We start from the raw sequence: 16,435 nt of genomic DNA, 5'->3' as shown, positions 1-16,435 counted from the left end.
TACGCTGGAATCGGAAGAGTCTGGCTCTGTGTGATGGAAAGACCCTGAGTCTTTTCTGCCCAGTGCCATCCTGGATCAAGGGCCGGGAGCAGTTCTGTGCCCGGGGTCCTCACTCCCAGCCCAGAGCAGTGGAGCCCCCAGCAGTGCCAGATCTTGTCCAGGGTGCTGAAAACAGCCTTTTTCTCCGCAGATGGGGGTGCCGGCTGCCCTGCGAACCCTCCTTCTGTAGACTGGTGTTGCTGGGATGGCCATTTCCTTGAAATGTAGGCACCAGCAATTCTTTTGACCTTGGCTGGATTTATGCCTCATTCTCTGAAAACCAAAAATTGGCTCATCAATCCACAGGAAAAATGTCTCACCAACTCTCTCTTTAGAAATTAAGAGTTGTAGTCAGTGAATTCTTCCTAAAATGCCTCATGGCCTGCCTTCAGTGAGATTTATGTATCCAGATGGATAGTTTATGTGAAAGCACTCCCCCAAGTTCTCATAGAACTTTGAATTTTCCACTGATGATCCTCTTTAGACTAGACATAGTCAGCATTGAAAACTCATGCCATAACTGAAAGGTCATTTAATTGGACTGTATCGATGAAACAGCTGAACAGTTGTTATAAAATTATAGTGTTCAGTATTGACTTCTATAGGGATCTTAGAAAGCAGGGCTGGCAGACATCTTGAGTGGTCATCCTATTGCCCTCTGTCCCTACTCCCAAAACAAAATAAATTACCTGGTACATTCCTGACAGATGTTTTTCTAATAAAGTCTGAAAATCCTTGGTGATAGAGTCTCCACAGCCTCCCCAGGCAAACAAATCTATTGTTTTGCTATTGTTACAGTTCAGAAATATTTCTAGTGTCTAACCTAGCTTTCCCTTGCTGCCAAAAATCACAATAATTTAATTTACTAATGGATACAGTTGATAAGTGCATACTTATTATTCTGTGATTACTCTTTGTCTGGCATGAACTTTACTCTGAGGTGACATTAGGATCAGATAAGTGAACTATGGGATGTTTTTTTTCACACAGATGAAATAAGGGAAAGACATTTGTTAACATCTGTTAAACAACAGGGACTGTTCCCCTCCCTCGTAGTTCTTCTACTGCAGTGGAGCAGTCATTTTGAAATTGTATCTGAACTGCTGTAAACATTGTCACAACTAAAATTTTACAGCTGCAGCGAGTGGTGCATGTTGTCAACAGTTTTCACTGCAAAGAGCTGGTCTCCTGGCTTGCTAAAATAAACTCCTCAAGAATCTAAGAAAAGATGCTCATAAAATATCCCATTTTGTGTATCTTTCTCTTTGAAAGCTGTAGCCTTTAGTGTCTTCTCATTCCTTCTGGTGTAACTCCAGTGTAGTTAATGGAGTCTCCTCAGTGTGGTAGCTGACAGCACTGCAAAGTGCTGTTTTAAATCCAGGTCGTCTGATCTGCTTGGTGCCTGCTAACAAATGCTAGTTCTGGGATAATCCAGCAGCTGCTAAATGACTTCCAAAGCTTGTTGTTAGTCTGTGAAGAAGGCTGGCTACATCTATACTAGTAAATGAAACAGGGCCAAGGTGCAGGCCTGCTGAACTGTTAGCATGCTCCCTGCCATGGCTTTGACCCATGCAGACTAGCATTCCCCCAGACAATGCTTAGGGTGCAGACGTTAGCCCACCCAAGGGACTTTGGGCATTTTGGATGTGACCACCTAGTTTGGGAGGGAAAAGAGTGCGGCTGCGTAGATACAGGCTGTGCTGTGCCATTCACCGCAGGACCCAGGAATTGTTCTTGGGCTGTTACGTTCACCAGTGCTGATGTTCTCGCTGGGACAGCTTAGAAGCTGCTGCTCACAATTGAGTCACCTCCCTGAAGATGAGGTGCAGCAATAAGTGCAACCTAATCAGATCTGCTGGAGCAGCAACTGGAGAGAGAGCCTAGACCACTGCAAGTGGCAGCAGTGCAGCTCTGGGCCAGAGGCAGTTAGATAACAGTGCTGGGAAGAGATGGTGGTGAGGGAACAGAAGAAATGGGAGTGAGGAGAAAGTGATAGCAGTGAGGTCACTGCAGAAACGGATGGGAGCGTCTGATCTAGGTGCTAGTCTTTTTAAGCAACCATTCTGTTTTAACTACAGGAAACCCTCTGTATCTAGGCTCTTGGTGATCTTAGGCTTATGTGAGATTCTCTGAATCTTAGCCTCTGAAGCTAAGGAATCCACCCATTGAAGTTATTTAGCAGTGCATTTCTTTATAATCCAGAGGCCTGCATTATTTTCATACAAAAGTCCATCATTTTTGGCTCACTTTCCTTTCCGTCACTGTAGTCTGTCTTGCTGAGTCAACCACTTTGTGACCAGATCCATTTACTTTTATTCAGAATGAATGAATGAGTTGTGTTGAAGACAGAAGGATGTAGCTTTCATTGTTGCTACCAATATCCCCAGTAGATCTCTTCTTTCCAGGCCTGCTGAGCAACAGGTGCCATTTAAAAAAAGCACAGCAAATATTTCTTCCATTTTGTTTAACATCTCACTGCAGACAGGGATTAGTCTACCTAGTTTAAGGAAGATAGGCATGATGCTTAGACTTTGCTTCCCCCCCTTCCCATTCTGGAGAGCAGGTCAGAAGTCTGAATGGTTCATTGTCAGCAGAAGCTGCAGTTTCAGAAAATATAAAAGCTGCCTAAGCATTTACCCTATTATTTTTAAATGAGATCATTCATTTGTAGATAATGGAAGTTCTAATGTGCACTGTTGCTGTAGACAGCAGGAGCCTAAGTGAACTTTTGACTTAGACTAAATGATTGCTCTTGTCAAGCCTGAGTGGGAGGAAGAAGAGGTAATTTCCCAGTTGGAAGACCACCTGATGATCTTACTATAAGCGATGTGTATGATATTTCTGAATGGTTATGGATATAGAGAACAGGTGGATCTCACCAGAGGGTGAACCTCCTAGGGCAGTAAACTCCTCAGAGAGGGGCTGATGTGTCAGAAATAGCAGTATGGATGTTTTACCTGGAATAAAAAGATGGAGCAGATAGTTTGCTTGCTAGCACATGAGGTCACAGGCTCAGAAAGCATGGGCACAGCCAGGTTTCCAGCAAGAACTACTGCAGCTAAAGAGCATAGGAGAGAGCCTAGTGTGGGAAAGGCAGTAGCAGGACTTGGGACATAACCACATTTGTCTTCAGCTGAGGAACAGTCATCAGCAGAGGCATGCAAAGAAGGAAGGATCCGTCCCTAGTTTTAGATGGAGAATAGCAGGTATAAGAAAGTGCCGCACTGAGTGGAGACAGTTCAGATAAATTATGAGTGCAGATTGGCCCTGATGTACTCAGTCAGTGTTTCAGCTTCATGCCTCTGGTCACACTTCCTTCAGAATGATTGAGGCTTAGAGAGTGACATCTGTTACCAAAAGAGCAAGGAGAACAAGGCCCTCTGGGGATTTTTTAGCCACAAACAACAAAATCTCCAAATTCCTCTCCTCCACAGAGGCTTTAGCCCTCTAGGCATCCACAGAGCAATCAGTGGAAAGATTGAGTGAGGTGGCAAAAACGGACAACAGTAAGAGTATCCTGGATAGAGCTGGGAATGAGTTCAAGGCATTGCAAAGCTTGAAAATTCCTCTTGCTGACTCACTCAGGGTGAGTCAAAGGTTTTCCCTGGGAAGTGCTGTTCACACATCCAGATTCTCAGCTTTCATTTAAAAAGGAGTTGTTCTGAGTTCTTACAGGGCTAAAGAAAGCTGCTTCAATGTGAATGGTACACGCAGTGATTGGTGCCAGCCTCCCAACCCTGCACAGCATTGCTGTAGCCCAGCTGTGCCTTGCTCAGTACCTCTGCTCACTGCTGGGTGCACAGAGATCACTGCTTCCCCATTTTCCAGGGCTGCTGGTCAGAAACTGCTGGTTAGCAGTGAACCTGGCAAAAATCATACCATTTTCGTGTGGCAGTGGGGGAAAACTCCAGAAGGAGCAGTAGCTTGCAGCCTGGAGCTGCTTACAGGAGCATGGGATGGGTGGGATTCAGTTGACCAAAAACACATCTGCAGTGTAATCACTTTTGTGGTGGTACTGGCCTTCTCCCAAAATAGAGCAGATGAACTGAGCACTAAGAGAGTCTTGTTTCTCTCCACTGCCTGTAAGGAGAGCTTAGGGGGATCAGGTAATGCAGCTCAGATGTGAATGCCTGCATTGCCAATATGAGTCCTACCTGGGGAGTCTAGGAAATCCAGAAACCTAAGGAAGAGGTAAAAAGCAAAAATTCTTTCCTCCACCGAAGGGCTTCAGAGGGTGGCTACAAAATTGTCATCCCACAGGTAGGGAAATATCAGAGGCTGAAGGGAAGAAAGTAGGCTTTCAAAGTACCAGTGCTGTGCTGGCCAGAAACTAATTAGAAATGCAGTAGGCCAGAGAAGGGTCTACATGTAGTCCCTTAACAGGAATCCCAGTGCCTGCATTTCTGGGCAGATAATAAGACAACTTTTACAGTGGATCCCCTGTCATCAGTCCAATCCTTTGTATGTCTTTAGCACTCAGATCTTCAGTCCTTAGGAGACTGGCAAATTCCCAAATGGTATATTCCAGTGCCTTGGCAGGAGAGCGGTTTAACCACTGCCCCAGCTGCAGCATAGTGCCACAACAAGCTGGAAGCTGTAAACATGTCATCTGTACCAGGCACTGTTCTGCCTCCTGATTAAAGCTGCCCCTGCTCTGAGTAGTCAGTGTGCAGTGACATCCAAGGAGAGTGTATTCATGGTATTCCTACAGCCTCTTCTCATGCACGTGTTTTGCATTATCTGTATATTTGCTTTATAGCAATTATTCCACTCTTTCATTATGCTGGATAAATGAGAGTTCACTGTAATTAAAAGGTGTTCCCTAACCTACCTAAGAAGAATTAGCCTTACCTAGACAGAGCTTTTGGGTCCAAACAATATGTTAAAACATGTTCAAACGACATGTTCCTGTCAGCGTTTATAACCAAGAATGCCCATTGCTGTTTGTTTCCATGAGCTGGTAAAGACAGACTGAAAGATTATGTACTGCTGGGTTTTAGGCCAAAGCAACTCTAGACACTAAGTCAATCTGTATAAGCCTGTGGAATTGTTCTGATGTTGAGACAACTCACCCTTGTCACAATAACCCAACTTGCCTCCTTATCTTCTCTTGAGTTTTTTAGATCTCTGTGCTAACAAGAGGGGATTCATTTCCCCTACTTGTGTTTAAGGCTTTAACTAAGACACTTAGGTGCTTAATTATCCTTTTCTCTATAGCTAGTAAAGAAATCTTGGGGTACAAGAATTGCCCATTGTAGGTGCTGTTCTCTCCCTAAGGACTACAGAAGGCTCCAGCTAAGGCCTGAAGTTGAAGTCCCATATTCAGAAATATTTAGCAAGCCTCTTTGTCTTCTAACCTATGGGCTACATCTTTATAGATAACTCACCTAATAAACTCTAAAACATTTTGACTCTGATTCTACTGTTGCTCCTGTTATGTCAGAATCCAAAAGTTTTCAGGTCAGCTTTGGGTTCTTCAATGCAGTAATGCTGTTACAGCCATGACAATATGAGATATATGTGAAGAGGATTTGTGAGGAGGGAAGATATCTTCCTTTAGACCAACTTTTACATGGATGAATTTGCATTTCAGTTTTCTGACCTGTATTTTTCATGCCTTGACTACCAAGCATTGACATTTGTCTCCTCATGCTAGATCTTTTTTAACTATATTGCAAGAGCTAAATGTATATTGCTGCAATATTTGAATTGCTATTTACATTTCCTTTTAAAGATTCCGCTGTCTGGTTGACAGCATTTCCAGGCACCTGAAAACCTTTTAAATCTGGTCTATAGCTTCTGGTCTATGTTTCCTTTTGCCCATCTGTAAAATGCTGGTATAAAATAATGCAGTGTACTTGCTGAGCACTGTTAATTATAATTAAATTTGGCTCTGAATTTGACAAAACCTAATCATAATATTTAGCAACCCCTGAATTTTTCAGCCTTTCAGGATAAGGAATAGGTAATTTTGAGAGAGAGAAAAGTGCCACTTGCATTTCTGTAATATGGCTATGTGTGCATACTGTACATGTAAATTATATGGTACCTAGCCCAAGTCAGGAGTGAGTCCCTTTTTTGCACATGGAACTGCTGCAACTGGCTGCAAAACTGGAAAAAAAGCCAAAGAACAAGATTCTTATTGTGGGACAGATTTGTTGCACTTCAATGAGTAGTATATAGAGAAAAATATTTATGTAGTACAGAATATACCTCTGCCTTACTTACAAAGAGATGTATTTGCACGAGTGCAGTTGTAACCATATTTTTTCCATTCTGTTTTTCCTTTCAGTGCTACCTCCTGTACTAGTTCCAAGGCACAGTGAGTTTAACCCTCACCTCAGCCTGCTGGCCAAGTTCAGAAACACTTCTCTTCACAGCGAGCCACTGATGCCGCACAATGCCACCTACCCTGACTCTTTCCAGCATCCTCCATGCACCCCTTTTCCATCCTCACCCAGTCACATGTTCTCCCAGTCACCTAACAGCATCAGCTACCCCAATTCACCAGGAAGCTCCTCTGGACCAGGAAGCCCCTATCAGCTCACAGGTAAGAAGTTTCCAGATGTCCCCCTGAGGCAGTAGAGGTTCTTGCAAGAGCCTGGGGTCAGGAGCAATTCTGTGTGCTCCCTACAGGCTGTAGCTGTGCTCTGAAGTGTTGGACAGGATGGACCTGGAATGAGGTTTCTTGCCTCTGTTTCTCTGTATTGTCTGCCAGTCTTTCTGATGGATGCTCAGTGGACTAAAAGCCATAGTCATACCACTCCTACAAGTGTCTGAATGAGCTCTCATGATTACTATAAGGAGAAAATTCAGGACAGCAGCAGATGAGCCAGACCACCTTCTGTCCAGACCTGTACATCCAAGCTTCTGATACAATCCATGGAGAAGAGTGTTTGCAACACCTATGTTAGGCACCTCTAATGGAGGTAGTCAGAACAGTGACCTTTAGAAGCTCCATCAAGAGAGACATGCAAAAATGGTGAAATCAGTATGCAGAAATATTTGTTAATGTATAATGATCCCTTTGATTGTAGAAACTTCAGGAAATTAAGGTGTTTTCCAATCTGGCCGAACACTCAGTGAAGTCACCAGGCAAATTCCTGTGCTTTCAGAGCGTGTTTCATCAGCTCCACAGTTCCAAGTTCAGCAGGGTTAACTCACTCAGATTGTTTGTAGTGTGAACTCCTTACTTGGTAGTGTTCTGGTTTCCTAAGAATTTAACTATGCTATTGTTATTAAATACATCAAGAAGGTGTCATGCAACACAACTGAGGGCTAGCTTTAATGTGAAAACTCACTTCTGCACTTTGTTAAAACTCCAAAGTAATTCCAGCAATCTCAGCTTTTTTACAAGGATGAATGCAGATCAGAATCTTGTAGCTTAATGTCTTAATATCTCAACTATAAAGCATTTAAATTCATATCCTCAGTGTCTATTTTGATTTTAAGTGCAGGAAAGATGCTTATTTTTACATGATTTGTAGTGCTTGAACTTCCTTTTAAGCTGGACATTTTCAACATAGCATGATTTTTTTCATTTCCTGTCCATTCACTGAATTTTTGTTCATTTCTACTCTAGATCTGTAGTCAGATTAACTCATTTAGCAACATCCAAACACTCTAGCAAGTAGTAGGACTTGTTTGTCTTCTCCCATCCTTTTCTTTCACCTCTGTGTAACTGAGCTCGATTCAGCAGAGCTGGTCTTGACAGGTAAATCAGGCCCATTCCAAGCTATATGACTGAGTCATGTATTTACCTGAACTTGAGACCTTGCAAAGCCACTTAAAAATGGAAGTGGCTCAACCTGAGCTTCGGTGTATCAAAGCATACTGAATGCTGATAAGCATAATTTGCCTGTGTAACAGCTGGGGATGGCTGACTATCTAATGCAACAGTCAGAAGTTACTTCAAGAACTCCAAGTGGGATTGGTGTGACCAAATATAGATGTCAACAATGTAAATTTCTACATGTGCTTTAATTGTCTACACTGTCTTTATGATCAGTGGAGAAAAATAGGCATTCTTAGAACAATATGCATTTCATCTTAAGATATATGTCTAAAGTAGCTGAGATGCACCGTGCCACAAAGTGCCCATTTTTCTTTAATGAGTATAAGAAGAGCTTATGGTGACTAGCTTAGGTGTAGACATCACAGATACATGTATAACCATATTATAATCCTTTCTGTAACTTTTATTCTCTTCCACTGTTTCTTGATGTTTTTTATCATTCTGACTTGTATTTTCTGTGGAAGGGTTATGTCTTCCATATGTTAGGAATATCATTTAGTAGGATTCCCAAATCCTGGACACTGCTTAAATAGAATTAATAATGTTCCCGTGCAATACTTGGAAGATTCAATAGTCATCTTATGAGACAGTCCACATTTATCGACTTTGGGTGAAGTGGCTCTGTTTTGGGGGTCAGCCAACAAACCACATACACAGGAGGGAATTTCAGCCTGGACCTAAGTTAAACTGTGGGCTTCTTAAACAGACCCTTAGTCCTGCAGACTTATACATGACTGTAAGTTATTCACAGGCCTATTGAGCTTCTGTTTAAGTGAGTAAAGCTACATACATTTAGTGCTTGTGCAGGGAATGTCTGAGTTTTCTAATATGAAAATGAAGTCCCTTCTTCTCTGGCTTTCTAAAGCCTCCTGCCTTTCTTGTGAATCCCCACTACAGAGAACCACCTTCCTTTTTCTAGCTTACTGTGCTATAAAAGAAACAAATCAGGAGCTGGGCAGGCTGTGAGCTGATACTTTTTCTTCATATTTTTCCGTCACATCTATTGCTCTTTGATGGAAAGACTGAAAAAATCAGAAAAGAGCTGGCCCTCCCTTGCCGGACAGAGGTAAAAAAGAAAAATCTGGGGGGAGTTTTGCTAAATCTCACTTCAGACTGTAAAGGCTCTCTATAGGCTTTCTTTACAGCCTGTGAAGAAAGAGAGCTTTCTCCCAGAGGAGCAATTAAAGTTAGCTTCTGCTCTTAAATCATCCTCTGCAAGTTTTTTCCATTTGGGAGAGAAGTTTGAAACTGAAGGATCAACCTGCATTACTTCCTTGTGTAAAAAGCTCATGTTACCAGAGTACTTGGCAGTAATTATCACTAGTTCGCTAGTAATGATCGCTAGGGAAGCGCCTCTTCTCTGTCACTTGGAATTCACAACAGTTATGCACACCTTTATCACCTGTATGCTCTGCTGCTGTAATTCATTCCTGATTGGTTCTGTGGCTTTCATTTGCTCTTAAGGACAAAGCATGAAGCCTTCTGAATCCTGCCTGTCCCCTCTACTTCGAGGCCTTTTTGACCAGCCTAGACCTGAGGCACTGCTGTGATCGATCATCCCTCCCTTGTTCAAGTGTACTGAGTCCAACATGACTGCCCTTCCTTTCCATTCTTCCTGGACACAAAATGGTCTTAATCTGGGAATTGAAGGGAGGTCAGGTTCACATCTGCACTCTATTTCAAATCCTTCTCTAGCTAAACAATGCTGAAGGAGTGTTGCATATTTTCCAAGAAGAGGTGGGGAGAATTTACCGAATTACTGATTTTGATGTCTTTTCTTTCTTTTCTTTTCTTTCTTCCTTTCTTTCTTTCCTTCTTTCTAATAGTGGAAACTCCACCTCCACCTTACCATGCAAGAGAAACTTCAGGAAACCAAAATGGGAGGTCAATGGATGCAATAGCTGAAAGTCAACTAGTGCTGTCTTTGCCCCATGGAGGTAAATCTGCCGATGGAGAAACTGAAAGTAAATAACTATTTGTACTATTTTTCAAAGAGAATTTGTTAAGCAAAAATTATCAATTAAATATCCAGTAATCTATAGCAATAGGTTTCAGACATTTTAAGGCTAAGGCTGTGTACTAGACCCATCAGTTGGCTAGCAAAATAGGATGATTTAAGAATTCAGTGACTTAAGTGGGGAGTTACAGAGTTTAGACCCTACTTGCATGTATTAGCTACGACAGTTAGAAAACTGATAATTAAAGCAAATACTATTTTCTAGGTTGTAAAGGCAAAGATATCAAATCAAGGTTGGGGAGGCTATATAATGCAAAAGAGTACTATCAATATCAGAAATGATTTCTTTATCACCTTCAGTTCTGGGTTTCATGCACTTTAAAGCTTTATGTTTAGAACCTTTCTTATTTCCAGATTTGTTTTAATGTTACATTACTGGCTGGCTAGAAGATAAAAGGATATGTTGTAGTGAAGCACAAAGAGATCTTTACAGAAGGCCAAACTCTTTGTCCTCATATAAGCATGCTTTAGGGAGATATGGCATGGATGGCCAGAATAGAAGGGACTGGGATTGAACACCACACACACATATGCACATTAAAAAATAATGCCAGTCTTCTGAAAGAGTGGTGAACATCTATGTATCAGAGAACTGGAGAAGAAAGATGAGGATAAAGGTGCTAATAACAGATGGATACATAGAATGGCCAGATATTAATTAGTTTTCAGGCACCAATATTTTTAAATAAATAGTCCAGAGACTTTAATCTCTTTACCAGCTTTTACCATCCCTTATCACTGGCCTAGTGAATCTTAGCTGGAAGTTTATTAGAAGTTACTCACAGAGGTGCTCTGGGGGCAGGGGGTCTCACACATCTGTGGTAGGCAGGCAAGATAAGGTTCCCCACTAATTCCTGTAGGACAAATGAGGCTCAGAGTCTTTCTTTGTCTTTGAGTTACAAAACCTGGGTAGGGTAGTTCCAAAAGAAATGGCCTTGCTCACATTTGCTGACATTGCTGCCTACAGTCCCACATGGAAGCAGAAAGCCCAGAAGCATGCAAAAAATGGAGGGAGGGAGGGGAGTGATTGATTACTTCTGAACTTCAGCATTTGGTATCAGGCTGAAGACTTGGGTCGATTTTGACTTGCTTTGAGCCCATCTGTCATCCCTAGCTCCTTCTGGTGTGCAGAGCAGATGTATCCCTTACTATTTTTATTGTAGTGATTGGGCTCTAGTTCAGCAAAGAATGTCAGCATGTGCTTAATTTAATGCGTTAGAGTTACCACTTTTAAGAACAAGTGGGACTCCTTAGAGGCTTAAAGTTAAGCTGATGCACCAGCCTTTTGCACATTTGGGGCTCCAGTCATAAAATAAAGAAAAGGCAGAAGCTGCTGTCAAGATAAAGCCTGACAGAAGTGACTGTTTTAGATGAAGATCCCCAGGGAGGAGGGAGGAAGGGAGGGAGGAAAGGAGACAGAAACAGAGAATGACTGTTCAAAAAAGAATTACTGAGACATAAACAGCTGATTAATTTTATTTCCTACAGACTTTCGCCCTGTTTGCTATGAGGAACCCCAGCACTGGTGCTCAGTTGCCTACTATGAACTCAACAATCGGGTAGGGGAGACTTTCCAAGCTTCCTCTCGAAGTATCCTTATAGATGGATTTACAGACCCCTCAAATAACAGAAACAGGTTCTGCCTAGGACTGCTCTCAAACGTAAACCGCAACTCTACTATAGAAAACACCAGGAGACACATAGGAAAAGGTAAGAAGAAATCCCTCCTTCTTGGGAATATTCAGAGCTTGAAAGAAGTTTGCATTACATTAATAGGTCTAGCCAATTTGTCAGATGTGCATGTCTTAAAAACAAAGCTCTGAGATTACTTCTGAAATAGAAGAAAAGCAGCTGATTCTTTTCTGACTGGATAAGAATCAGCAGAGTAGCTTCTTACAAAAGCTATTTACTTGGCCAGTGAAGAGAAAAATGTTGTTTATAGTTGTGTGTTCTAATTTAGCAGTATGTATTTTCATTTTATTTATTAGGTCTTCTGGCAACTGGGAATATTGCCATTGAAATGCCACTAAAAGGATAATTGCTGGTGCCTCAGGGCTGGTTCTCCTACCACCAAATAACAAAGGGAGATGGATGAAACAGTAGTTGAGTTATTTAGCTGAAGAACGCTACAAGAATTGCCTTTGTAGCTTTTTTGCCCTAGCAACTTATGAAAATCAGTCCAGTCTGATTCTCTGCCTCATCAGCTTCTAGCTAGTAAAACTAAATCTTGGATTCTCCTTCAAGCAGTTCTCCTTGTATGCTCCATGTCTGATTTACATGCACTGTGCAGACAGGATCATAGGCTACAGCAACAAGTATGTTGAGACCACTCCTGAATATGCATGGCTGCACACACTCCATCCCAGCTCATTAAGGCTGTGTAGGCCGCAATCTTCTCCCAGAACTTTGTACTGTTCATGGCAGTGAGTCAGAATCCCTGTACTGGCCACTTCTCTGTACAGATGAAGTGTTGCCTATTCTGGTATATCCAGTCTAGACTCATTATCTTGCCAAGCCAGCCTCTCACCAGTAGCTGCCTGGGAATGGATTTCCCACTGGGCTAATTAACTCTAATTGTTCCACTCCTATTATCTTGTCAACCTCACCTCATTTCCCAGGCCTAGAGCAGTATTTTAATTGGCTCTTGATAGTCTAGTGTTGAATGACTGAATATGAGGAAGGTCTGAGACAAATGTGACATGGCTTTTACAAACAACAGTGAACCTGAAGGCTAGTGCAGGAGGTGCTGCACTTCACAGCAGATGCTGTACTTAGCTCTTGCCTTGCTCTCCAGGAGAACACTTCTGGTACAAATGTACTGTGTGAAGTGAGTGTGATGCTACAAGTGTCTGTCATAGTAGTTTGTTGTGAGCAGTGTAAACAAATTATCCAGCTAGTCCTGACTTATGCAGAAAATAAGGCAAAGTTTCCCTATCAGTGTTTGCTCTCAGAGGAGCGTAGACCAAAGCTGAGCCCAGCCTCCATTAAATGAGAAAAAATATCAGTCAAAGTTGTCATCTGAGGACGTTACATCCTGTAAATTTCTGCCCCAAAAATGAAAGAGGCAGAACAGGAAGAAATGAGGTACGTGCTAATAGTCCTCATCCATTCAAATCTGAAGATCTGTCTTCATTGATTAAAAGTCCTTTTAAGTCTTATGCTAGGAATCTGCCCAAGGGAAGGGAGCAGGTTGCCCAGAGAGGAGCTTGGAATATCTGAGATCCTTAATTTTACTGCTCTTCCCTGTTTATGCAAATCTTAAAAAAAACATGTTCAGGTGAAATAGAAGTGGCACCAGTACAGGCCTGCAGAAGAGAGCAGAGCAGCTCCAAAACTGTATAGTTCAAAGGCATGCTGGACAGATGAAAGCTACTGAAACGGATACAATTGTCACATGTTAATGGGGGGAAAAAAGAGTGAGTAAACAAGATTAGCTCAGTCGGAAAAAGATATGCGATTGAATTGTCATCTAGTGTATCAGCGTGAAATGGTTTCCTGGAAATACCACATCAAAGCTAAAAACAATTCAGAACACAATGCAACTTCTACTAGCAATTGGACCTGTTTCAGCAGTCAGACTTCAAGGACAAAAAGGGGACTTCTGATCAGAGTGTCAAAAAGATGAGAAAACTTGGAGATTGCTGAATCTCCAAATTCTGTAGAGAGCGATGAAATCCCATTAAAACATATGGACCCTTGATTTGGTCTTCTACAAATATTCAGCTGCTTGGTTTCCTTGACAGTGCTAGTCTTCAGTGAATGAATAGCAGAAGACTGGAAACCCACGCTGACATTTCACTGCTGCTGCTTTTAAAAAGCCCACAAGGAAAAGAAAATTGTAACCTGTGCTTTCAGAAGAGACTTTGGTGCTTTTGTTATTGTGGTGCACAGTTTGCGTAATGCCTTTGAAAGCTTTCAGTTTTTTTCAGAAGTTGGGTTCTCAATATGTTCTGAAAATTCAGCACCTTAAAGCTTCTCACTTTAGCACTCTAAATCACTAGTCACATCTGTAGATTTGAAATGTGGCAAATATTTATGTCCTTATTCTTCTCTTCCTACTCTGCGTTCTTACTTAACCTGCTTATTTCAGGAATTAATATGGACTCCATCAAGGTCACCTAGGATAACTTAACTTTTTTAGTGTATTTTCCTTCCCTTTTATCCCTCTTTAACAAAAGGAAAAGGAGACACAGGTCAAGTAATAGCAGTCACAATGTGAAACACCACGTAACTCTCTGGAGCAGTTGTACTGTTGCTGATGACTGGTCTAATTGAGCTGTAGTTTCACCCACGTTCCCAGTGCAATGCGAGCTTGGGCTGTGAGCCACACCTCCCTGTCACTCAGATCTAATGTGAGATCTCGTGGGTGCACAGAAGTAAAAGTCAAGTGATGGCTTGAAGACAGACTTTAAGGTTCTTGTCTGAGTCATTCCGGAAGTCTATGGGAGAGCATATTTTTCCCAGATCCCTTTCCCATTCAACCTGCTTTTCCCCAAGCCTTTCCCACTTCTGTTGAGAGGCTGGTTTTGTTTCAAGGATATGCTGCTACCCCTTGCTGTCATGACCACAGAGGCATGAACAGAGACTGGGAATATGTAGCCATTCTTTTTTGTATGAAAGACAACAGGAAAAAAAACAAATTAACGCTGAATTATTAAAGCATAGTTATCACTAGCTTTGCAGGCAGTCCACTTAGACTCTGTGAATGTGTACATTTATGTGTAAGGCTTTGAACTCTGTACCTGGGAATAAAGAGGAGGATTTTATTTTTATTTATTGGTGGTTTGTATGAGAACAAAGAACAGAAGTCTTCCACCTCTCTTGACCATGGGAGGGGTTCATCTCACCTAACTCTAACCATGGGAAGGTTAAATGTGGAAGCATCTTCAGAGGATGACTCGGCCCTCTTCAGGGTGTGGTTTCATGCTCACTTCTAAGCAGTCTAGGTCCCCATTGCCACTCTCGCACTGATGAAGATTTCACTGCAAATATATTAGTCTTCATTTAGTTCAGCTGCCTTATCTGGGTGGCTGCCTGGCCCTCAAGCATTGCTGCCTTCATGAGCGCAGGTGTGGAAGGAAGCAGCAGAGGCAGGAAAAGAGAGCTTTTTCAGCACCAGCACAGACTTAGATCAGATTAAGCTGACAGTAAGCCTGCACTCTATGGTATATGGAGTGAATCATCTGGTGGCGGTACCTCTTGTCATCTATCAGTTAGAGAAGGAGTCTACATATTTAGCTTACACTATACCCCTAATTTTAAGGTTGCTGAATTTAGCTGAGGTAAATCCCTCACCAGTTTATGTACATTTTTGTGGAGGCCGTCATCCAGAGGGGAATCTGAGTCCTTGAATGGATAGAAGTGTTTCTATCTTTATTTCTCCAAGGCATGGTAAAAATAGGAGAGTTAGTGTTGGTAAGTCACTCAGACACTGAAGGGTCCACAAGAAAATCAGTCGTTTTCTTGTTAATGTTGCTTTGAACAGGATCTGGTGAGTAAGTCTAGATCATGCAAATGCAGATACATGGTTCTGATGTGGTGGATAAAATAAAATACAGAAAAGCTGTTTTTAAGTGCACACCAAACCATGTTTGAACTGCATGAGATAGGATCCTGTATTAGGAAATAGCGTGCAATGAGTTGGGTCTCGGTCAGAGTGTACATGCTCGACATGCTCAACAAGGAAAGCAGATTTGGATGTGTAATGCATAACAGATTTGCCAGTTATTTGACAGTTTTGATCCATGCTTTGTATATGTTTCACATATGTTTGACATATATGTGTATGTGCATATGTGTGTGTGTTAAAAAGTACCATGCTGGTGTATTAAAAAAGTAAGTCAACCTTCACTGAGAAACAAAGCAGAATATCGCGTGCCAAGACCTTTTTCTCTTATGCCAATACTTTTAAATAACATTTTTGACAATTTGCTTTTAATGTTTGTGGGTCCATTTTGTAGATAGGTGGATATACACACATTTTACTGTCTTTTAAAAGGCACAGCACTGAATGCCTGGAATGATCCTGGGCTTGTATGTGCACACAAGTAAAATAGTCAAAGAATTACTGGCATAAAGCATATTGCAAACAATGGAGAAGTAATACCTATTTTTTTCCTTTTTGAGGTGTTCATCTTTACTATGTCGGTGGAGAGGTTTATGCTGAATGTGTGAGTGACAGCAGCATTTTTGTGCAGAGCCGCAATTGTAACTATCAGCATGGTTTCCATCCAGCCACTGTCTGCAAGATCCCCAGTGGCTGCAGCCTCAAGATCTTCAACAACCAGCTCTTTGCCCAGCTGCTTGCCCAGTCGGTCAATCATGGTTTTGAAGTGGTGTATGAGCTGACCAAGATGTGTACTATTCGAATGAGCTTTGTTAAAGTAAGGATGTTTTGTCTTCTCTTGCATTTCTGAAAAGGTGAATCCTGTCACTTGCTAACTTTGATGCAAAACTAGACTTTATCAGATCCCTCCCAAGTGGGTATTTAGACACCCAAGCTGCAAATAGCAATTCAGACTGCCTGTTTTCCAACATTGTCTTAAACTTTTAGGTGCTTAAAATTAGTAGATGCTTCTGTGGTC

General features: G+C 41.8%; 1 protein-coding gene across 2 annotated transcripts in view; it reads left to right on the top strand.

The window, feature by feature from the left end:
* SMAD9 (SMAD family member 9) overlaps positions 1-16,435 on the top strand; it is a 37,039-nt gene that overhangs the window by 14,811 nt on the left and 5,793 nt on the right. Inside the window, exons 3-6 of one of the 2 annotated variants that reach the window (XM_067291282.1) lie at positions 6,332-6,589; positions 9,661-9,798; positions 11,340-11,561; positions 16,086-16,234. In XM_067291282.1, coding sequence (XP_067147383.1) covers positions 6,332-6,589; positions 9,661-9,798; positions 11,340-11,561; positions 16,086-16,234 — 767 coding nt within the window. Of the gene's footprint in view, positions 1-6,331; positions 6,590-9,660; positions 9,799-11,339; positions 11,562-15,977; positions 16,235-16,435 lie in introns of both variants that reach the window. The other variant, XM_067291275.1, reaches the window with a different exon arrangement.

The sequence above is a fragment of the Apteryx mantelli genome, chromosome 1, assembly GCF_036417845.1.
Source record: "Apteryx mantelli isolate bAptMan1 chromosome 1, bAptMan1.hap1, whole genome shotgun sequence".
Lineage (NCBI taxonomy): Eukaryota > Metazoa > Chordata > Aves > Apterygiformes > Apterygidae > Apteryx > Apteryx mantelli.
The sequence above is the reverse complement of the archived record's forward strand: the minus strand, read 5'-3'. Positions and strand labels throughout refer to the sequence as shown.